The sequence below is a fragment of the Orbicella franksi genome, chromosome 6, assembly GCF_964199315.1.
Source record: "Orbicella franksi chromosome 6, jaOrbFran1.1, whole genome shotgun sequence".
NCBI lineage: Eukaryota > Metazoa > Cnidaria > Anthozoa > Scleractinia > Merulinidae > Orbicella > Orbicella franksi.
The window spans coordinates 19,981,554-20,006,230 of record NC_138150.1 but is presented as its reverse complement, the minus strand read 5'-3'; the positions used below and the strand labels follow the sequence as shown (position 1 = coordinate 20,006,230).

Genomic DNA, 24,677 nt, shown 5'->3' with positions numbered 1-24,677 from the left:
TAAATACAAAAACAAAATTTTAGGGTTAACACACCCATTAACATTCCTAATTTTCTTCATTCACATCCTCTGTGATGGACTTTTGGGGACCTCATAGTACAGCCACCACATACATTCATTACCAATCAGAGCAGTAACCTAAAGCTTCCCGTATCGAGAAGAAATTCAACATTCTTCAGCTTCCTTGTTTGTTATACCATAGTAAGGCAAGTCTCGGTAGGAGAGAGATTTTCATTATGAGATAAGTAAAATTTTAATCCTATTTGATTGGTGTCCTTCAGTTTTTATTTTCAGAACAGGTAGCCCATAGTATAACATTGTAGGAGACAAACCATCGTGGCCTGCGTTATTACCAATCGGTTTCGTGTTGATCTATTTGTCATGGTTTCTTCATTTCATACAGTATCTATTAATTCAAGATGTACAACTAATTTTTTTAACTAGACTTTCGCCTAGAACCTCACCTCCTCCTAATTGTCTAATTAATACCCTAAACAATTTTTCTATTAACAAAACTTAAACTGAATAAAAACATTGCGTTACGGATACCTCGAGGAGGTCCACAATTCTGACAGTGGCCAATAAAACGCAGCCGTTCGGTTCCAAACCTTTTCATTTATAATCTAACCCGTGCATTCGTGTTCGGTTTCAAACCTTTTCATTTTAAGTCTAATCCGTGTATTCGCGCCACCATATTCTCCTTACTCTTCCCATACATTTCTTAAAATCTTCCGGGGAGAAATTACTTCTTGGTCAAGATATCTTCCCTGTGGTGTCTAAGAGGATTAATTTATGCAATTAACATACACCTATCAGGCATTTAAAGTCAATTAAAAAAAATTATTTCACCTTCCTCCTGATAGGAGAATAAATTCAATTTCGACACACTGCATGCTGTTTGTTATAAATATCTCTGGTATTTTCAGAAAAGTGACAATTTTCTGTCGGCAGCGTCAATAATAATTACAACTTATTACTAATTATATTTTAAAAATAATATTAATCTGTGTTCATCTCTTTCTTTGTCTTCCCTTGACTCGTTGTGCGCCTTTCTTGCTTCCAGTCTTTTTCGGTTTTCTTTCCACTTGTTTATTGGCTTGCGCGGGAGAGGAATCCCACTGACCAGACAGAAATATCGCGGGCTCAGACATGGAGTTCTGCGTATTTAACCTTACTAGGCTGTCCACTTCGTCGAGTTTAATAGGCGGACAGGAGCGCCTTTCCCCACGGGGTGTGGATGGGGCCGAAAGGGACACGGGATTTCTCCTAGCAGTTATATGCGGCAGATTTTCCATGGAATGCGGGCGGGATAGGCGTTCCACAGGAGTAGAATCGCCAGTGGAGTCATTTTCTTGGACAGCTTGAGCTACAGCGTTGGTTAGTTCCATTTCTATAGCTTCCGTTGCCTCCTCTACCGACGTAGACCGATTGGTTGTTTTGACAGCCGGAGGTGACTGTTCCAAGACGCTAGCCAGCGCCTCAGCTTGAGAAGTCGTGCGTCGACCCTGTCCGTGCATCGGAGACAAACACTGTTCGGGTGTGGCCATGACTCCGGCGAGCGAGGCCTGGACAGAGTACTGTGACGTATCATCAGATGATTGCGCGTGCGCTTCGAGGGACGCGTGCCGATCAAATTCTTCGTCTGTGGGCTCAGTTAGAGAGTCTGTTGGTGACTCAAGTTGCCCAGGGCCCAGGTTGACATAAGCTGGTGGGGTTATAGAGTAATAGTGGGACGGAGGGGAGGCCATGGCTGGTAGCTCCAGCAGCTGTGCTATGCAGTGCAGCTTATGTTGCCTGAGCATTGTACGCCGCCTCTGGAGGCGCTGTTTGGCAGACATGCAGCGAATGTAGTCATCAAATATGAATTTAGCGGACAGGATAGGACGGGAGCGGACCTTGGTAAGACTTCGAGCTGAGCTGGGTTGATGAATGGTGATGAATAACGAGCGACTGTCTTCCTTATCAGGGGCAGTCTCCACATCCTAACACCCAAAAGAAACAGCGAGTGTTATCACATTGCAGTTGATTTATGAAGATGACTTAGGGGTCTGCTGGCATTTGTAAGTAGCACTTGATGTACCATTTAGGGACGTCGAGTTTCTAAAGAGACTACTGTTGTGTCAATGTCCAAGTTCATGCAACACTTGGTTCGTTTTGAGAGAGGACCAGAAAGGTTCCTATTTCTATTTGTTTAGAAATCTTTGCAAAAGCTGGCGACGGGTGACTGGAAGACACTCTTAATTTATCGTTACCGACGCTCTGGGAAGAGTTAGTTTCTAAAGAAACTGTTGTGATACATTAACAAGCAAGTGAAACCAGCAACAACAGTTTTGTTGTCGTCAGGAAAGCAATAGACATAGATCGAGCTTCGAAAGAAACCACTGACATGTCGTACACTGAAAAATGTCCAGTGAGACCTGTACTTTTGGTTTGTCGGCCTTCAAGTATGTATCCGTAGACAACTTTCAAAGAAACGCTTGTAGATTCTTGTTCGTCGAAGTTCAAGATAAATCGGTAATTGTCAACCTTACTTTGGTAATTAGCATTTCTGAAGAAACTTATGTATTGCGCGTCAACAGTGAACAGTACGGATGTCGCAAATAGCACAAAGGCTGAACATTTGCTGTTCGTGAACTGTAACAATGCAATGTAGTAGTAATGCAGTAGTAACTATCACGATAAAGTAATGCAGAACGAACAGCAAGAATTGTATGACTTGACAGGCTTGTTACCTGAAGCCTAGCGACAAACTTGACCACGCCCCAACCTAACTTGGTTGTGTCTGGTTCAACCAGTATAAACTGAGCCTCGTCTATGACCAGGAAACGGCGCTGCTGCCTGTCAAATAACCGCATGACAAAAATCAAGTCACATTCACGCTCTGAACATTACATAAACCTCTGAGACCAAAGTAAAGCCATTACAAGTAAAAACAGAGCTGCAAAGGGAATGGCACTTAAAACGGAACATTATGAACAAACGTCCTAGAACCGGCCATTTCTAAAAAGACACCTGACCAAATTTTGACTCATATAACACGATTCCCGATGTAGAAAATTTCCAAGTATAACTGTATAGAATTAACTGTTTTATTTTATTTTTTATTTTATTTTTTTGATTTGCCACACAAACTACTACAGAGAGTGAGAGAGAGACAGATGCATTCGCAGACTAAACCTGTAAACAGATACTCAAATCTACAGCTCTTAGACAGTTAAACCAATGTATACGAATGAAACAAGACACTTACTTGTCTTCTGTCTTCACAGTGCAAGCTATCAAGTCACTGTTGTCTGAAACCACACAAAAATATGATGTTCACTTAAACTGTCAAAAAAATTTCTTCCCAGCCTTAACAAGACCATTCACGACTAAGCAAAGACCATCAAATGAACTCATTTCAGTTTCTGCTGCACTTACTCAGATCCAGGACATCTTCCAAATGAACAGAGTTTTCAACTTTGGATAGAGGCAGCTGCTGTTCTGTCTGTCCCAGCAATGCAAGGCAAAGGTCCCTCATTAACAGGAACACACGGATCGCCTAGAAAGCAAGTCAGTGCCAACGGTTATGCTTGTAGTATAACTATATCAAGCGAGATAAACAGAGAACTGTGTTCCGAAGTAACGTGTTCTGCCTCACACAAAACAGAACAAGAGCCAAGGCAAATTTTATCACAACTCCGGAAGTAATCTCCTGGTAACAAATGTCTACTAGGAATGGACATCAGTTCTCCCAACATTTGCTTACTATCCAATCACACGACTGGACTCGTGGGTAAATTTGAAAGTTACATTATCACTTTAGCTAGACATGATAGGGATACGTCATGTCACGTTGCTAAGAACCCTCTCGCGAAACCGCAGGCTCAGACAGGACTCTTACTGTATGAAGAAAACAAGAAATGACAAACACACGCGAGACTTACCCTTCGAGTGTGCTCCACTTCTCCACACGGCAGGCGCTTGTAAAACTCAATTCCGGTCAGCGGAGTTCCCGTGAGCGGCAGGAGCAGCGCAGCGTCCATCATCAAATGCTGCAGGTTGGGCGGCTTCACCTGACATTAAACAACTATATTTATTAATAAATGATACATTATGTTTCTCACTTCTGCATGGCAGTTAGGTGGCGAGAATACGAAAATCACCACTGGCTAGATGAACCAGCAATTACTTAAGCCCTGGCCAAATGGGCTCGCACGTAGTCGTAAGCAGCCGCAAGTTGAACTTGCGTAGAGACTTGCGCTGGGTGGCCAAACGGACTCGCAAGTTTCCTCGAAAGTACACGCAAGTCGCAAAAAAAAAAAAAACATTTCAAGGCAGACATAATCTATATTTCATTAGCTAATACTAGGTTAATGGATATCACTCAACTTGCATTGACGCCAAACGGTGAAAAGCTTGCGTCGACTTGCGTGCAAATTTGATCTTGATCAAAGTGAGCGCAAGTCATCGCAAGTCCACGCAAGTGCACGCAAGGCCTGACCAAGTAGACCTACTTGGATCTACTTGCGAGTCCGTTTGGCCAGGGCTTTAGAAATGGAAAACTCAACTCTCAAAATCGTCTCAGGATCGTCATATTGCTGTGCCTGCACATTCAATATTCGCACAAAACAAGTGATTCATCTACTTCAAACTCTCACCTTTGTTTGTCGGTATTCATCTTCAAACATGTCCAGGAAAATCTCATCTTCCTGTTAAGTAAGACAAACTTATGTTACGTGTGAAGAGGTTACGCCTGGTTAATCAGTGACGTAAGGTGAAGCCTGTTCCAGTCCTCGACACCCCGAATTTATTAGGAGTAATGCTACTCCCCCGGAATGTAATGCTAGTAATTCAAAGGATACCAACCTCTGCCAACATTTTGTGAGGATACCCTAACAATTCAGATGAGTGGAGAGCCGTCAAGTGTATTTAAAGGATCAATTGCTTATGTTAAGTATTGTGCACAGAGAGCAACGAAGGTCTGGTCTTGAACTCTAACCACAAACTGGTTGGAAGTGTAGAAACAACTCAATGTTTGGCGTGTGTAGTTGTCGACATTAAAATGTTTTCAGAATTTGCATCAATTTTACAAAAGGAAGAAAAGATTGAAAAAAAAACTCACAGTATTATGTTTACCTTATAATAATGTCTTAACTGCAGCGTGCTGGCCTCGCGTACGTTCTGAAAAAGAGACAGAAGAGAGGTTACCTTTCCACCTTTCCCCTAATGTTTATGAACTTGAGCGGTTTCTAATCATTATTATAAAACTAAACTCAATATAATAACATTAACAAATTGAACTAATTTCTCGCGAACAACGCCATAAATCAACTTGAACTCAAAGCAGCAACAAGCCCCTGGCCAAAAGCGCGGGAAAAAAGCGAGGAAGCCAAGTCACAATCCTCTTTGCTCCTAATTGGTCTGTTTGTGACAATACCCTGTACGGGGTTTCCCCGTAACGTGTTAAATGATAAACAACAACCGTGGCAGATTCGAGCAGATCGCCTTACGAGCGAAATTAATTGCTGGCTTGTAAACAACTACCGATACATCAAGAGGAGCTACTACAAAGTGAACTGAAGACCTTGACAAAGGCATGAAAGATATCCGCCTTTTTTCAGCGTTTCGTACCTCGATGAGGGCTAGATGTCTGTCATTAAGGTAGCTATGTCTTGTGTTATCCTCAGTGTACATGATCAGTTCCTTGAGCAGTATTATAAGCATCTCCAATGTTACCACGCGTACTTGACTCCCTAGGAAATAAATACACTTGTCAGCGGAGGATGATGGAGAAATGAGGTCCCACTAGAACGGGTGTGGCATAACCTTTACTATTTTGTCCTTCGGCTTAAAAAAGATTCCCATAACTACTCTCTTTACTTTTTACAACAACTGAAAAAGTGAAAACATGAAAAGTGCGCTTACCATTTCGGTAACCAAGTTCCAGAACTCTGATAAGATTTTCTACTAAATTCTCGTTGTACGGCACTTTTGTCTGAGACAGAAAAGAATAATAAAACATTTTATGACTAAGTCAAGACAAGTATATCTAGAAAAAGCTTGACAACGATACTCCTCGCTGATACAAACCTTAGCCGAGGAAATTCCTATTGATTCAAGCAAGTTTTTATCCACACCTAAAAAAAAAACATAATAAAAATTCATTACTTATTGCATTCATTTATTTAGCTGCTTATTCTGGAAATTTATCGGAACAACACGAAGATACCAGTTAGCTGGTGATTTTCTTCTTGGGAATGTAACCGGATTGTATAATTGTTACGCTTTGCATAGCTGACTCCGTAAAATCGCACACGTGTCTTTGTAATGTCGACGATATGTTTCGTGTTCAAAACACACTCCGCCTTAGTCCAGAAAACTGTTTTTTGACTGTTACCTGTTTAATGTTCAAAGCAACAATTAGACCCTGCAGGAGGAATCCTTCAAGTCTGGAGTTAAATTAGGTCCCGTCCACAAGACACCGGGGAAATCTGAAAACCGCGTTTTTCATCTGAAAACCGCGTTTTTCATCTGAAAAACGCGGTTTTCATCTGAAAAACGCGGTTTTCATCTGAAAAACGCGTCAAATGTTTTTCGACGACATTACGCTGGAGAAATTTGAAAACGCAACAATCACCGGTTATTTTGGATTTGTGTTCGAGGAAAACTCGGTCAACGAAATCACATGATTATCGTGATGTCACTGTTCTGGAAAAGCTCCGTTTTCAAAATGTTTTTCGTCCACGCTATAAAATCGCAAAGCCGGCGTTTTCAAATTCCTGCGGGTTTGAAGAGAGTTTTCGGAAAGCTCCATTTTCGTGACGGATTATTGTGGACGGTAGGCCTAACTGTAAGCTGCATTTTCAAATTTCTCCGGAGTAGTGTGGACGGAGCCTAATTAACTAAAAGTATCTTCTTACCATCGTTACAGATAGCAGCACACAATAAGCAAATCGCAAACAGCGCCTCCTCGTCATTATTGCTACAATCTAGACTCTCTTGTATGGCTTCAAGAAACATACTAGATGTAGGAAATACAAAAACAGAAACAATGATAAGTACTATTCTTAACAACAATTACAAGGGCTGCAATTAAGTCTCACTAAGTACTAAGGAGTTCAGCATACAACAGAGTGGCTTTAGAGTGTCGTGAAACCAAACCAAATCAATTACTTACCAATTACACTACCAGCCAATCTCAAACCGTAGTAAAACCAAAACAAAAGTAATTGCCTGATGACTTTCAACACTCAATTGAAAACCTATCTAGTACTATAAGAAATGAAAGACTTAAAAAATGTATGTCTGAATTTATGAAAACGGTATCAATCACTTGTAAACATTTTCTTCGTCACTCGGTCGAAACGTCTTTTTCTCCCCAAAAACAAGTAGGTGATACAAAAATTCAAAAAAGGTCAATCTTGCTTTTTCCTCCACGCTCTCATCTTCCTTTTTCGTGCTCTTGGTTACTTTGGGAACTACTACGTAACTCATAATCAAAACAGCAGACAAAATTATATACATGATCAGTAGCCGATAGACAGGAGCTCCGGACTTCATTCACCTTTTGTATTCACGAGTTTTGCTCATGCAGCATTTTGATTATCACTTCGAGTGATTTTCCTGGCTTCATAGAGCATTTTGATTATCACTTCGAGTGATTTTCTAGCTTCTAGGAGTCATAAAATTAAGGAGTGTAACTCACTTCGTGCAAAAGAACGAACTTTTCATTAGCACCGTTTTCATAAATTCAGCCATACGTACAAGGAGAAGAATTAAACTGTAAGGGAGGGGAGAGGGGGGGAAGTGTTTACCTGTCACGCTGAAATTCTTTGGGCCTTTGAATTACGCTCTGAAATGAAAAGAAAACAGTCAGTGTTTCGCTAAACTCAAGTTTTGAATTTAAGCCACAAGAGCTCGAATGGTCCATAGATGGCTGGTCTTTTAGCTTTTATTCAGCTGTTTAGCTTAGCTTCCCTGGCTGTAAAGATCACTTTCAAAACGAGTTCAAACAAAGAAATACCTTGATCTCTTCTGCTGGATCTTTTTCAGCTACTGTATTTTGAACTACAAAAAGAGAGAAAGACATTGCAACATTATGAGCATTTTATATCGTTTATATTTTGTCATACTATTTCAGTAATTCCTACCCCTTGTTATGCCCCTTGATGTAAAGAATAAACTCAATATTAAAAGTCCTACGGTATTTCTTTTTTTTTTTTTTCTCCTAAGGTCAACTAAAGGAAAATATACATAAATTGCTCATCATCAAAAAGAATTCCAGTACATGGAAATTGGAAGTTACAAATATACAAGTATATTCAATGTAAATTACTGTTTGTTTGTTTGTTTGTTTGTTTGTTTGTTTGTTTGTTTGTTTGTTTGTTTGCTTATGCTTTGGATGCATCCTATGAGTAGAGCCTCTTTTATAAATGAAAGTTTAGTAAAAAAGGCTCTGCTTCCTGGGTGACTTTGGATGATAAAATATTAACTTTTAACTAACCAAGCGCGAGGGCTGTGCTGGGAAATATTGGCCCGAGGTCGTTTTTGTACGGACCTCGCTTCGTTCGGTCCTTACAAAAGCAACTGAGGGCCAATATTCCCCAGTAGAGCTCGAGCTAGTTAGGATAGTTTATTATGTGGCACTTGGACCTCAAATTTTCCAGGTTTCAAAAGGAAAAAATACACGGTGTAACATCGTGTCCATGGAAACGGTCGGTATGGAAACATCCAGACCAAGAAAGAACCAATCATAACGCCAGTATTGACCTCATATAATATTAATAAAGTAAAATACAGTAAAATATCTCATACGAATTGCTCAAGATCAATAAATATCCCTGCAAATATTATTGCAGTGTAACTCACTGTTTGTTGAACGTTTTTCCGTTGTTGTTTCTTCCTTGGTAATCTCACCGGAAGAGGCGACAGGGGTGGAAAAACCAGACGACGAGTCTGTATCTGACTCGCTATCATTCTGTCCCAGCGGAGTCTGAATGAGAGGAACCTGGACAGGACTTAAGTCAACTGAAACAGGAACAAACAGTGAGGAGTGTTGTTGGCAATGAGTCTTCATTAATTTGTAACGACACGTGTAATGACCATTGTGAAGTAGTCAACTCTAAATCTGTTAAGAAATCTCTACATATTACAGGTTAACCATTCTTTATTGTGATTGGCCGAGAGCAAGCTGGAAAACGAGAAAATTTATCGGCACTAATGTTTAATTTGCCCTTAACTGCAAATTAATGTGTGCATGTTCTCAATCTACTCATTCAAGCAATAAATGAGGAGTGGCATAAAAGGCCGAGAAATGAAGGATTTACACAACTCGTATTTTAAAATTCTTTAAAACTACACTCGCGTAAACCTTCGCATAATATTTTGAGAGAATTTCAAATACAACTAGTAGTGTAAATCCTTACATTGCACTTCCATTCGTACCATTATCAATACGTATATCGTATTAACCAAGCACGAGGGCCATATTGGAAACATAGGCACGCAAGGCGTGCAAGAGTTATTTTGTATGTTAAGTGTCGGAGATAGGAGCATTCACGGAGCTGTTTACAGTAATAATTTGGTTAATTTGACAAGTGTTTTCGGTTGCGATGTACAACAAGAAAGAAACTGGGAATTTATGATGTACATGCGATGCTACATCGGTCATGGTGAGATAGCTAAATAGTAAGCCATAAAATGTTTGACTGAACAAACTACAGTAATCTGACACGTCTCCAGATTAATGTAGATACCATCTTATTTTCCAACAGGCAATTTGATTCATTCTTTGATACAACCCACACTGTGATTGGTGTGATACGCGCACATGCATAACTCCCTCACTCACCGATCACATAGCCCTTCCAACCCCCAAGAGGAATTTTTCCTCAAAAATACTCAAGTTGAATGAGAGACCTTTTCGCATTTCATACGTGTCGTAAGTTTACCCTTTTTACACAACACAACACTACTTCACCGAAAATAGAAAGAAAGAGAAAAAAACCCTCTCTGACACGTTGAAAGTCTGATTTAAGTAAATTGCACTTTAACTTGGCGCCACGCAGTCTTCAAAGAACATTTCAGCAGTTTTCATAATATTGGACTGAAATGATTGTCATCAATTAAAACTATTAAACTGCTACTGAGACGTAAAAACCGCCCAGAAATGAAAGCTTCTTTTTTGTTTAAAACCCTGGAAACAATAAGCGATAATTTGTCAGCTCTAACTGAATTTACCTCCATATAAAAAACAAAAGTGTTGAGTTACCATTTGTAACTAAAGATAGCAAACATCTCGTGGGAAATAGTGGTGACGATTCGTCAGCTCTAATTGAATTTACTCCCTTGTGAGAAACAAGAGTGTCAAATTACCTTTTGTAACTAAAAAAATAAAAACATCTCGTTATATTTGCATGCAACAAGAGCAAAACACTCGTTACCTGCACTTACTATTGTAAGCGTTAGAACTGTTTCAAATCTAAATAATCTCGTCTCCTCTAAAGCATGTCCTAACAACTAGAAGCGACGATTCGTGACCTCTAATTGAATTTACTCCTTGTGAAAAACAAAAGTATCAAGTTACCTGTGTAACTAAAATGAAAATATCTCGTTCCATTTGCATACTACTAACTCACGAACTGTTTCAAACCTCAAGGCTCATCTCGTTCATGACTAAAATCCTCAGCCTAACCCACAGAAAATGTCGAAGTAAACCCAATATATGAATACTTTCTCCTCTTTTACAGAAGAATAAATATGGCCGTTCTGAACTCTATCGGGATCAAATCTTCTCACATACCATTTACCTTTACAACAAGAAATTTGATTGGCTGTTTATAGTAGATCCAATCTGATTGGTGTGACATACATACATCTCTCACTCACTCACTCACTCACTCACTCACTCACTCACTCACTCACTCACTCACTCACTCACTCACTCACTCACTCACTCACTCACTCACTCACTCACTCACTCACTCACTCACTCATCCATTGACCCGTCCATAACATACCCGACGCGCCGACTAAGAGGTATTTTTTTTTTTTACAAAAAAATAACTCAAAAATGGGCCCGAGATCTCGACAGTACGGACCGTGCAGGCTTTGTTAGTAAGAGATTTATTACACTACTGAAAATGTTTAGGATAAAATGCCACGATCCCGGACTGGATAAACACCCCAAACTTCAAGCGCGCAATTCTGACTCGGAGCTGACTAGCCTTATACTCTCGTCCGATGTTAAATAAAACAAATGGGAAAGAGAGTTGGAAGAAAAAGAAAGGGAATCTTTTATATGAAAGAAAGTTCTTTGGGAAACCCAAGCCACAAGACTACCAAAAGAGTGATCGTGCGGGATCATTCGTGACAGTGCCCGGTTCAACACTTAGAGGATATTGGATCGGCAATGGAGCAATCTGATTGGTTGGTTTTAGTTATTGGCCCTCTGAAATAACTTAGTTGCGTAATAATTTTACGCTATTAACATTGCAGATTATGGGTAACCTTAACTTCAAGGTAGGCTATTGCTTAACGTTTTTAGATGTAGAATTGTTAAGCCTACATAATCTTATATCACGTACAGAGGTTTAATGTCCTATAATTATTTGTTCCGTTACTATCGATTAACATTTACGTGTATTTACAATCAGTCAAATCTAAAGAGAGTTAATAGTTTAAGAGACCCAGTGCACTGCTACACCTTAAATTAAGTCTTTCAAAATTATTTGTCGATATCTAATTTGGTTATATTGGGTAGAATAAAATAATTCAGGATTTGAAAGCTCTTTTCAACTACTGTGCACAAATCTAGCATGTGCCTTGATAAACATTTAAGGCTTCACGGCAACAATCGCTACAATTTTGTATTAAGGTGACAACAGAACGTCGGTACCACCCTCGCTGCAGATGATTTTCTACGTTGAATCCTGTCACGACTTTTTCAGGGCAGAAAATAGCCTCTTTGTTGACATTTACTATTTCCTTTCACGCGAAAGGAAATAGGAGACGTATGCACGCAGGCTAGGCAGAAGATGAAAGAAGAAAGAAAACTTCTACGACAGATGGCCATTGACACTTGCGTTTCACTCTTTGGATGCACATGTAATGCTGGATTGTTTTCTCCAAATATGTACACTGGATTAGCAGGCGGTAAACTGCTACCAGGCATTATGGAGGTTTCATACGAGGTGTCCGTTGTGGTGATTGTTCTCATGAGGGCCACATCCATCACGACAGATACAACCACCACTAAAGACACAAGCACCATACACTGTAACTTACACTACATATGCAATGCCAGCAACAGCTATCAGTAACACAGTGCTCACCACACACACGGCTACCACAACAACTACAGTACCAACAACGACAATACTACCAACAACCATCACATACATACATACATACATACAGACAGACAGACAGACAGTCAGACAGACATATCCTTTATTTAAACAGAGCCCAAAGAACTTCACAATGACAAAACCACACGAATAAAGGCTAGCGTGAATTAATTTGTTAGAACAAGTTCTAATGAGCAAATGTTGCTATTTCAGTGCTCTTTCATTAATGTAGTCACTGAGCTATGACACAATCAGATTTAATTAACTAAAATGTGGTAAAATGGTTCTACTGTAATTCTCTCCCAAACTAGTAGGAACCTGACCAGTTGCATGACTATTCACAAAGCCTTTTATTGCGTTGTTCTAGGCGTTGTAATTCTCTCCGTTCAAAGTTTGCCACTAAACAACCAATAATTGGTTGTTTATTAGCAAGCTTTAAGCTGAGAGAATTTACTACGAACAACGTTACTACTTCTTCATAAATTAATCCCCCAATCCACGTGTCTCTATACCTACCATCTTTTTTAGGGGTACTTCTCTTTTCACCACTAGTTCGTTGCTTGGCAGAAGCAAGCTCTCTATCATCAACCTGTTTCCTGTTGTTGTCTGATGTGAGGCAAAAATGTGACTTAACAAATGCTGCAACCTTATATTGGATATACTTTCCAAGTGAGAAGCAAGGATATATAGATGTACAAAATTTTATGAAGACAGAGTAACAGAGCAAAATTTTCCAAAATCAGGTAATTTATTGGAAGCCTTTAATCTTGTTCAAATCAGCCGAGGACGGTATCCTGCTCATGCAAGCATGACATAATCAAAGCAACTGACATTGAGATCTAAATATACTGTACATGTACATGTCTCCCTTCTATCCAGGTCTGATACTGAATTTTATATGCGTAGTTACTCCTTTTTGCAAACCAATTTACCAGAACTGTGCTGTTAAAGAAAATATCCATACCCACCCAGGCTAATGGGAGAAGAGATTATTGGAAATTCCACAGAGGAGGAGGAGGAGGAGGGGTCAAAAGCCAGGTTTTTAAAGAAAAGTATACGGGTAAATTGGGATTTCCAGAGGGGCTGGAGGGTCAAACCAAAACAACCCTTAAAGGGAGGGGCAGGGGCATTTTCTGGAACAACACATTGTAATAAATGGACTGTTTTGTAAGTCCAATTAAGCTAAATCATACATTCTATTCCAGTTCTTCTATATTCCCACAAAAATCCCAGATCTTTTCCCACCACATCAAAAATCCTTTCCCAAGGGTTCTTTTTCTCATTCTTGCAAACTCTGGTAGGCCCTAGGTCTGCAGTTTGTAATGAGCGAAGTGTTTCACTTGCTTGCAGATGGGACCAAAGATTTGTTTAACTATTTATTGATAATAAATTTAGTAGATTGTTATATGAGGAGAGGTTATCATAACAAGCCATTAATCTGAAGCATTATACAGTGTAAGCCAAGAGAAAATAAATTGCATTAGTCAAGTCAAATTATTGGCTTAAATTAGTTTGTTACAGTCTTCATTTGTACATTAAAATGCTTTTTTTAGCCTTTTCTAAAACACCAATCAAAACGAATTTCTAACTCTAAAGAGAATGTATATTAGGTATTGCAACATTAGAACTGTATTTAGACTTGCATTAGTAAAATGTTTTAACAAATAAATGTTAACCTTTAATATTAGCAATGTTAATTTTAAATAGCAGCATACAGAGATGTTACATGTAACATTATACAATCAATAAAAGGGGTTGGCACATATAGTTAATGCTTACATCATACAAAGTCAGTACCATGGAAACAAGACACTACACAGGGGTACTGGCTTGGGCTGTTCAAAGGTTGGATAATGATCTACTTGAGAACTCTTACTATCCATTGAATAAGTGCTCACAAAACAAACTGTGCTCTCTCCACTAGACATAGATACGTATATCCATCCTCTAAATTGAACCGCTTGTGCCAGCTGTATGATAGCAGTGCTGGTTACAAATTTACACCAAACTCTACACACCCACCTGTACTGCTGGGCATGTATTTTACAATGCAGCCTAGAGTGGTTTTCAGTTGAGTGTAATAAAGCCAAAATTAAACAAATTACGTACTACACATGTATTAGACTACTCAGCCAATCTCACACCATAGTGAAGCCAAAAACAAAGTCACAGTAATTGCCTGATTACTTTCGACCCTCAATTGAAAACTGCTCTATTTCACCAGTAGTGAAAGCTGAAAAATTAAATTTTCTAAAACTACAGACTAAATTACACTATACAGTCATGTACATGACATTTCACGGGTTTGAAGAAGAAATCATACCTTTAACATAAAACTTGGAGTTTGCCACATGTAAAGATCTTCCTCGAGACAAAGGACCCAAAGATGATGTCCTGCCAAGGAAAGAGTACCCCTCTGTGTTGACTCCACGGGCAACTAAAGACTCCTCCAGGGTTTCTTCAGGTCTTTGGAAAGTTCGAACACTAGCAGCTGAACTGCTAACAGAACATGCCTGGAAAAATTAAGATTCACTTTGTTAAAAATGAAATGAACGAAATATCGAAAGTAATGGTAACTAACTTCGACATTCCGATCCATCTAGCATCATTATCAAGAATGAAAATTTGTCAAACCAAGTGATTAAGCTATTGCTAAAAATGCAATCGGACTCAACTCAAACTAAGCTATTCTTTTTGCATTTTTGCATAAAATCAAGCACAGGAATGCAATGTAATGATATTCAACAGATTCAAAACTCAAAACTCTTTTGACAAATCTGACATTTAGTAAAAAGTGTGACCTATGGATGCTGTAGACAGCACGAATAAAACCTGTCTCAACTAAAGAGATGTTGGCAACCAGATAAACTGACTGAAAAAATATTTAAAAACATTTCTGCCTATCAGCTTTTGGACATGGAAAAAGATAGATCAAAACCATATCAAGGGCTAAAATTGTCAACGATCTTCTGAAACATGCAACATACATCTACAACCGCAGTTCATATATGATTTATTTCATGTAAACTTCACATCATTTCACTCCTCACGGGAAGATATGAACTCAATAAATTGACCTCGCTCCCAATGTGTGGCTTCATAGCTCAGTTGGTAGAGCATCGCACCGGTATCGCGGAGGTCACGGGTTTGAATCCCGTTGAAGCCCTGATTTTTTTTTTTTTTTTTTTTTCAGGCTTCTTCTTTCCAATTGCTTAAATTGGAAAATTTACTGCGATGATCATTCTTCACTTTCATCTACAACCGCAGTTCATATATGATTTATTTCATGTAAACTTCACATCATAATTATATTAATTTTACAAAAATATCCACTTATGTTCTTCTGATTTTTAAGTATTAACAACTATTCTAGAACAATTAAACCATTTAAAAATAACTTTTTTTGTTCAAAATGTCTGTGGCTAATCAATACTTTGAGACAAAAGTTAGTATTCCCAAGATGAAACAAAGTTGAAAGAGAGATCTACAGGATATTGAACAATAAATAACAAGAACACCTCACCTTTCTTAGCGGTAATGGAGAATCCTCAGGGGTTCCTTCTGAGGCAACTTCATCACCATTAACAAGAACATCAACCAGGCTAGAGACTAGTGGAGGATGGGACATGATCAAAAGTATCTGAAAAGTATAAGAACCATTCATCCACAAGTCATAAAATGCTTATTCACTGCCTAGAGAGATGGGTAGGATAACAGCATGGACGTGGAGCACACAACCATAGTAACAACATGGCTTAACGACATTCAGAGTGTAAGAACTGAAAGGGAAACAGATGGACAGATGGTTAAGGATGGGCAGATAGGTACTTACATGAGGACAATCAATAAAGTTCTTGTTATTGTTATTACTTACTTGGGAAAGAAGGAATAAAGCCACCATCACGCCAAGTCTAGGAGTTTCCTTTAGAAGGGGAGTAAGAAAATTATTGTCTTGATAATATACAATTCATCTGGCTCCAGTTGTTCAAAGGTTGGGTATTGCTATCAACCAGATAAATAACTACATGTATAGTGCAGTTTGCTTCCCCAACACTTATCCAGTAGATAGCAGTTTATCCAGTGCATAGCATTATTCCCCCTCTGAAATTAATGGATCATAAAACTACTACTAATCAACACAATGGACAAAAATTTCAAAATTTTTAAAAGCAGACAATCCATCATGTTTCAAGTTAAAGATGTCTACATTATATTGCATACGAAATGAGCAAAATAGAACATCATATATAATGTACATGCATTACATGCAAGTGATACTGCTGCGTGGTGTGCTCCTTTGGCCCTGAATTGTGACTTAATGGCAGCCTTATGTTTTGTACAAATGTAGGTTTAAGTAGACTGAACATGTACGATCATTTACCTGCTCCATATCAGGTCTTTTTCGCACCAGGGAGTAGATGTATAGAGGAATCAATAGACGGTTGATGAAATGTCCAGTTAACACATCGTTTACATCTTGGATATTAAGTGACAGGATATCATGAAGGTAGTGCAGATGATCTAAATGCTCCGCAACCAAGTCCTTCAGTCTGTCGCACTTCAGGTGGCTAAAGATAAACAAGCAAAACCTCAGATTGTTTAGAAAGATAGCCTTTAATAATAAACAGTGAATAAACTAAAATTGTGTAACAGTATCACTGTAGAGCCCGGTCCAATAGACCTTTCCCGCATTCTGCATCAGTGTGTACAAACAATAGTACCACAGCGAGGTTGGGGTGGACATTTTCATACATTTGGTGTATTTTTGTCCACCCTGACCTTGACTCAATGTTGTTGTCGTTTGGAATGCTTGAAAGGTCTATTACTGACATGTACCTAATTAATTTTGCAATAGGCCATTATTCATTCCATTCATTATTAATGTTATCTAGTTATATGCATAAGCGATTAATGGCCCACCAAGATTAGCACTTGCTATCCGTGGGCCAAATAACATGTAATTTTAAGATGACTGAAAATAAAGATTATTGCTGTTGTTGTTTATCAAGGGCAAAATCACCCCCTAAAAGATTCCCTGAAGATTACCTGTGGGAAACTTTATGTACCAGAGGTGATGGGTAGAGTTTTAAATGCAGAACAGGTACAAATCAAAGACAAACCACACAATTTCTAAACATTTTGGAACATGGCCAAATGAGTTCACAGAGATTTCCAAAGATGGCCTGAGGACTTCCTAAGATGAATTTGGAAAGGGACTACATTATTTTTTTCAAAAATCTTCTATAAATGTTCTGCTCCCTCTAGTTCAGTCACCCTTAACAGTACAATACTGTGACATTTGTCTAATACCATCAGCCCATGCTTTGTCCTTACGATATTTTGGTGATACAGTGTCTCTGTAATAATTACACTGTATATCACAATAATCACCATGATCATAATTTGTCAAATAGTAAAGTTCTGTAATCAATTTGTAGTCACATAAGAAAAATGAAAAAAAGCTTACTGAGACTCTTTTAGGACACAGTTATCAAGTTCAATAGCATGATTGCCAATAAACCACACCAGGTTCCAAAAGTATGGATCTGCTGTCTTGTCACGGATAAAGCTGAGCATGTTCTTATCTCCAACTGTAATTAAGTAAAAAAAAATATCTTCTGACAGTTGCTACAAGACATAAGAGATAACAGTTATCAGGAGAATAAGTGCATAACTGAGAAAAAAAAACTTGGCATTTTTTGTACTTGTAAATTTAATAGCACTAATTTAAAAACACCAGCCTAATATAAAGCTAAGAAAGAATTTACTGTTAGCAGTGACTGTTACATTACTCATAGTCATTTAAATTTGGGTGGATAATTTCTGTGGTCATTACTGGTATCAACTGTGAAAATGTTTGGCATGGTCATAGTGTTCAATGTAACTTTTTGGTAGGTCAATAAACAATGTATACTCTTTCCATGTCATGAGGATAACATTTTAATATATCTTTCTTTCATGTGTGCCAAAAGTAATTTGTAATTTTGTTTTATTAATAACACTTTTATACATGACCATGGTTTTCTTTTGCTGACCTAATTAAAACTTTTGTTAAAAAAATTTAATGATGCACAATTTTTAGTTCACTTGTTTGCATCCACTAATCTTGCTAGAAGCTTTGGGAGGTGGGGGTCTGGAATATGGCAGATATGTTTTTATCGAAAATACTCACCTCTGTAGACATTCAAGGTGAGTGTCCTGACTGCTATTCTAACCATGCTCTCAGAATGGTTGAAGAACTTGATAGCTTCAGTATATAATGGGAAATCATTCTTGTGCTACACAACAAGACAAAATTGTGAATTATATTGCTTAGATATATCTATATGTCTGAATTTATGAAAAAGGTGTCAAAATGGTGTAAATCCTTTTTGCCTGACTGCCGGTGATGAACAACTCTGCGGTGCTTCAAAATCTGGTGGGCTTGCTATCAAGGAGGACTGTCCCAAAGAGCCCAGGGTCCTGGCTACCATCTGCTACCAAGTCGGGCCCAAAGGGGTCTTAACCAGCGGGGTGGGGTAGATCACATAGTAAGGCGTTTTTGATTAAATAAACGGGTCATGGGTGAGTTGGCTGAGCAGTGAAGAGCTACCTTTGATTGATTAATTGATTGATTGAAAAAGCCTGCGTGTGTATTTCCTGGAAAAGCTGCAGGCTTGTGATGTTGAAATTGAAACATTTTTCAAAAATTCAGACATATATTTAATAGAATGTAATACTAACAAAAACTTGTTTTAATTTAACGACATGTACACTCAAGTGGGATGCTTGGTCCAACCTTGAACTAAAAGAATTTAAATATGAGGTTAGTGAACAGCTCTTTTACATGTACATTCCCTTGAAAGTCTGGATTTGTCTGGCAGGGTTCTCTTGGATCCCAAGGAAGCAATAGCCACAGGAGGCCTTCATATTGGCTTTTTCTCACTGACTTAATAATACCAACTAATTGATCTAATTGAATAAGCTTATTATTTCCTCCTGGCCAAAAAAATATAGGTTGAAACTTGGAAAGCTGCCTAGGTCTTGGCAAGTATTTCTTAACAAAAGGATTTACTTAATAATTATTGTCTCAATAATCAACCATCGATGTCATCATAAAATTAATTCACATGTAGTCTAAATGTAGGAGACTTGGAAATGACGTGATTCACTCACCTCATTGAAGAAAAAGTGAACAGTGTGTCTGTTAAGCTTGAGAGATAATGTCTTCAGAAATGAAATATAATACGCTAACACCTGAACATAACAAAAACACACAATTTTAGAAGTAGAACTCAAACTTACATTGTTTTCACAGATTATAATAATATAGCAGGAATAAAATGTATGACACAAACATCTTACCTCTTCATCGGAAAAGTCGAATTTATGAATAATGATGGAATTGACACTGTTATTTGATAGCAAATAATCTGAAAATAAGAAGAACCCCCTTGAGTAATAAACAAGGCAAAATGTTCTCACAGTATGCTAGAAAATAATGCATGGGTAGTAACAAGTCTCAATATACATGTACATTGTACACATAACTTGGCAAGACACAAGAGCCGAATTACATGTAGCCACAGTGTAGACTGGAATAACTGCAAGGCTGCTGCCTAACGGGCGCCCGGTCGCCTGGGGCGCCTAACTTACGAGTGCGGACGACTAAAGTTTTGTCCAAGGAGCCCGAGTGGGCGCCTAAACATGGAGTTTTGTTTCCCATGTAATATGTCCGATGACTTCAATCTTCTCATGAAATTGGTCAAAAAATCGTTCACAAAATAAATTAAACGGAAAACAACAGCTACTCTGGTCCTGTTTTGCTTTTATCACGAGAAATCTGGGCAAAAGCACGGCAACAAAGTTTCTATCCGCTCACGAAACAGCCGAAAACAGCCATGTTTGAAAATCGCCCTATAATGCATTGCAAGCTCAGTATTGAATAACTGTAAGTCATGTATGCCAATGGATTGTGTCTCTGTTGATGCCTTACTGATTCCAAGTTGCAAATTAACTACTTTGATAACAAATATTTTTGGAATTGGAGTGATGATCCTGCTGACATTATATTTACAGTTGAAAAAAGATAAATGTGTCTAAATATTTGTCTGATACTTCAGAAAGCTTCACTTAGATGTACTGAATGAATTTCTTTAGGTTCTGAAAGGATAATTCAAGTAACTAGCCACCAAAAAGAACACATCATTGCAATTCTCTTTGCATACTAGGGTTCTATATTTTAAATTATCAAATCAATTGTCGCGACTCTGCCCAATATACAAGAATTTATTTTCTCCAAAGAAGTGGCCAATATTGCTGTAATGCTGCCTCAAAATCACCTTTAGGTTATACTAATGTCCCAAGCCCAGGGAAGGAACGCACATTTCAGTGAGGCCAAATTCAAACCCCCCCAAATGCCTCTTTCATTTTTGTTTGTTTTCATTTGTGGCTTGCATTTCACGATTTGCACAACGTATTTCGTCTTTTTAAAATAGAATTGCAAAACTCAAAAACAAAAGCAGCAATATAAATTTTTATAAAAAAAAGCTGCAGCACCTGCATGGATACACCAATAATTGAGTTTGACCAGAAATAGTATTCTTTCTCAGTCATGACCTGATCACTTTGCTAAATGCTTTATTTATAAAATTTGATTGATATTAGACCATACTAGTGTCTCATGGAAAATCTATGCCGCAGGACCCCTCCCCAAAATTTCCACAATTAACCCCCTGCCATCTTCCTCAACCACGGAGAATTTTATTTGGGCTCCTAAAAAAGTGGCTTGGGCTCCTTACTTTTGGTGGAAGAAGCCCAAAGGGCTCCTTAGAAATTTCCTTAGGCAACAGCCTTGAACTGGGTGGATTGTACAGACTGGGACACATGTACTGTAATTAGCCAGCAAATAAAGTTATCACAGTATAAAAGAACCACCTTGAGTAATAAACAAGGTAAAATAATGTTCTTGTTGCACCTTTTGAGAGAATTTTAACATTTTTATTTTGTTTCAGTAATATGTGTACAGGGTTGCATAGTAAAATTCTCTCTTCTTTTGAGTTCTCCAAACAGGAATTGAACCAAATTAGATGCTGCATACCGTAATGATTCAATATAGGACCTTCCATCCAATAAGTGCTCCCCTCCATTAAGTGCTCCCCCTTGAGTGTTGCTTTTTTTATGTAGTGCCCCTATTCCAGTAAGTGCCCCCTTTCAATAAGTCCCCCTCCCCCAAAGTGAAATTGAGATTCAAGAAAGCAGCATAGAATAGTAGATAAATGAATTACGAAGTCTGCTTTCTCATCTGAACATATTATTGAACATTATGACTATCAGATGCCCTTTGTAACAGTTCTTAAGTTTAAGCATATGTTGCTTTGTATCACATTCAGATACATATGTTAAAAAAGAGCTACATGTAAGCAACCCATCCATAAAAAGGACCCCTATCCAAGAAGCACCCTCCCTTGAGCTACCAAAAGTAAATTATAGTACCACTCAAAAGTAAGTTACTACCTCTTATCTCAGTTCTCTTGAGACAAGAATCTTGCGTCACGATACAAGAGTCTCATCTCACAAGAGGGTGGTAACTTTCCTTTGAGCATTACTGTATCTCCCAGGCAATAAATCAAATCTTTATGGTACTGCACACTCACATAATGATGTCTCATTCCTGATGTTTTCAAACAGAATGCTGAGAGTCTGCAGCAGCTGAACACAAATCTGATTGGACTTCTGACTCATCATCTTTAAAAAATACATCAACATGCTCTTCTCCAGAAAGAAACTAAACAACAAAGAAAAATATGTTGATGACTGAATATTAAGTAAAAAATATTAATATTGTTTTGTCCTGTTTAAAGTACTTGAATCAATTAATCTTTCCTGCCTCGTTTGTAGGTATTTTAATGTAAAATATATTTATACTAAATAGTATGCACTCCTTGTAATAACCAAGTAAATAAATAATAAAGGTAAAAAAAATGAAACTATGCTGAATGTAATGTTTGGTAGAAATGCGAGAAAGATATTAGCCAATCAGTGACTTAAAATAATTTGGAAAAATAATCTTGAGTTCTCCCAACAAGAATTGAACCCATAATCCTCCTCTACACCTGTCAGAGGCTACAGAGTGACCACAAAGTACACACAATTCTACATATGGTGTTACTTGGCCCATATTTTTCACCCAGCCACAAAATGATATTCAATCTTCTACATTCAAAGTTTACATATGTGCCACTGATAGATTGCACTAATGGAAAATTATCAAATTACATGGACAATGTACATAGGATATACAATGTAACATTACTCACAAATACCACTTACTAGCAAAGAAAGCAGAATAGTTTTCAAATGGTTCAGTAACCTATTTTTTTTTTACTAACAAGCCAACTGTTATAGCCACATTGCAACTAATATACACTGTGTAATATTATGCTAAATATACTGCCACCAGTTTTTAATTAATATTTCAAAAAAAACCCTCTATTTTTTGAATTATTCATATAACACCTCACAAGTACATTGTACAACAAAAATTTATGATATAAAACTGAAATCAGCCACAGCTGTTTATAGAAACTATTTGATTCAACAGAGATATTTCCTTGGTGTTGACCATTTTAGTTCTGACTCTAAAATGCAAATTCCCCCTAGTGACTATCATCATCTTGTTTTAGTATTGTTATGGAAATATAGGGATACCATCTATACACTCTCCTGGATTATCTGGGAGTCTTCTAAATACAGACTGTGAATCTCCTGGGCTCTTGTTTGGATCACCAAAATCTCCCAGATACAAAAGGAAAACACTTCAATACATACTTCATACTTACTGTGGCTGACTTTTGGCATTTTCAGGGGTGCAATTTTGGTACATGTATATTTGACTCATTATGGGGTTGAATCAGCAAAGCCTTTCTTTTACCAACATTTTTTTAAGGGTTGAGAAGATAAATTGGCAATCTCCTTGATTTCCATTTTTCTGGCTGGCATCTCTACAATATCCACTGTTTGCCAGGTCCCTGTAGATAATTTATTCTAGGACTACAAAAGATTCCCTTCACTTCCTTTATTAAAATGCCTGATAGTAAATTACATAAAATTCCTAGTCAATTTTCAAGAAAAAAAGGATTGTCGCTGTAGCTGTGAGAATGTAGGCATTGAACGCATGCCACAGTATTAAACAACTTTATATACATGTACATCATACATGTGGGTTTACCGGTAAGCACATTATGTATGTTGTGGTAGAAAATTGGTTTTTGGTTGGACCATTTTCAAGCCACTGTAATGCTTATTTCTTTCAGTTTTGTGCACGTGTACATTCATTATCACAATCAGAAAATAAAGGAAAAAGTGAAATCACGAGAATGCTTTACAAAATTTCAAACCAAAACAACTTTAAACCACAACATTGCATATACTTAACTGTAAATACATGAGTTCACGAGGTGCCTTTATACATGTTTTAACAGAATGTAAACAGTGTAACCAATATTTTTAAGGACCAACAAATGAAACCCCCTGGAGATAATGTTTCAGCATTGCAAGATGCGTTCTCATCTCTGGTCTGCTGTCCAATCTATTTCACAAGATTACACTGTTGTTTCACCTATGAGTTGTTTCACTAACAGCAACTTTGCTGACGTAGGTAGATCAGACAGAAAAGCAGTTACTCTTTACCTCTGAAATACCTGTAGTCAGTGTGATAATACTATTATTATTATTATTATAAATAAGGTTATTGCCATAATTATGTACATTAACTGTACATAAGAACAATGTAAATCAGTGTAAATGTCAGTAAAATCTTACTCAAACACTCTGCTGTCATTCTGATCTCCCCAGATGAGAATCTCCGCAATGGAACGTAGAGTTTCAACAAGTAAACCTCTGTTGGTCTCATTCACGGTTGAATTCTTAGTAAGCACATAATGGAGATACCTAAATGAAAACAAATCATATGAAAACAAATCAAATGACAAGTACGTTTATAGAATATACAATGCTACAACTTGACATAAGACTGGGAAATAGAGAAGTGTAACGCTTATCTGAACAGATAAGAACTATAAATTACTAATAAATATAAGTTTAAACACTTCACTGGTCATGTATTCAGTCGAATTGTATGCAAACACAAGTCGATCAGCTCAATTCGAAAACATTACAGGTTTAAGCTCACCTTAATTGCTCCAGAGAATGAGCCTTTTTCGGTTTCCACAACACGTCAGAAATCCAGTTCTTCTGACGTTGAAACATTTCGCCGTCCAGCTTGCTGCCTTAACGTAAAATGTCAACAAAAAGGCAGAACAAACCCCTCACTGACTCTCTCGAAAATGAACGTAGACACTGGGCAGA

At 37.9% G+C, this 24,677-nt stretch overlaps 1 protein-coding gene across 1 annotated transcript; it reads right to left on the bottom strand.

Moving 5' to 3' along the window:
• Positions 1 to 7: 7 nt before the first annotated feature.
• On the bottom strand, positions 8 to 24,668 carry LOC145490863 (protein CLEC16A-like). Its single transcript, XM_081469980.1, has 26 exons — positions 24,502 to 24,668; positions 24,132 to 24,260; positions 21,965 to 22,095; positions 19,674 to 19,741; positions 19,485 to 19,565; positions 18,502 to 18,607; positions 17,797 to 17,920; positions 16,711 to 16,897; positions 16,204 to 16,251; positions 15,853 to 15,969; positions 14,653 to 14,842; positions 12,846 to 12,935; positions 8,851 to 9,009; positions 8,006 to 8,049; positions 7,797 to 7,834; positions 6,903 to 7,003; positions 6,073 to 6,119; positions 5,908 to 5,977; positions 5,614 to 5,735; positions 5,119 to 5,163; positions 4,641 to 4,691; positions 3,927 to 4,055; positions 3,421 to 3,541; positions 3,251 to 3,293; positions 2,733 to 2,838; positions 8 to 1,982 (listed from the first exon to the last, which is right to left on the bottom strand). The coding sequence occupies exons 1-26, from the start codon at positions 24,576 to 24,578 to the stop codon at positions 1,011 to 1,013; spliced, it is 3,396 nt and encodes a 1,131-aa protein (XP_081326106.1). The 5' UTR covers positions 24,579 to 24,668; the 3' UTR covers positions 8 to 1,010.
• Between the last annotated feature and the right edge of the window lie 9 nt (positions 24,669 to 24,677).

Excerpts from the sequence above, each read along its gene's own strand:
- LOC145490863 (XM_081469980.1), bottom strand. The coding sequence starts at position 24,578 with ATGTTTCAACGTCAGAAGAACTGGATTTCTGACGTGTTGTGGAAACCG. Across the intron at positions 14,843-15,852 it reads CTCCATTACCGCTAAGAAAG|GCATGTTCTGTTAGCAGTTC; the intron begins GTGAGGTGTTCT and ends TAATTTTTCCAG. Across the intron at positions 6,120-6,902 it reads TGCTGCTATCTGTAACGATG|GTGTGGATAAAAACTTGCTT; the intron begins GTAAGAAGATAC and ends TTTTTTTTTTAG.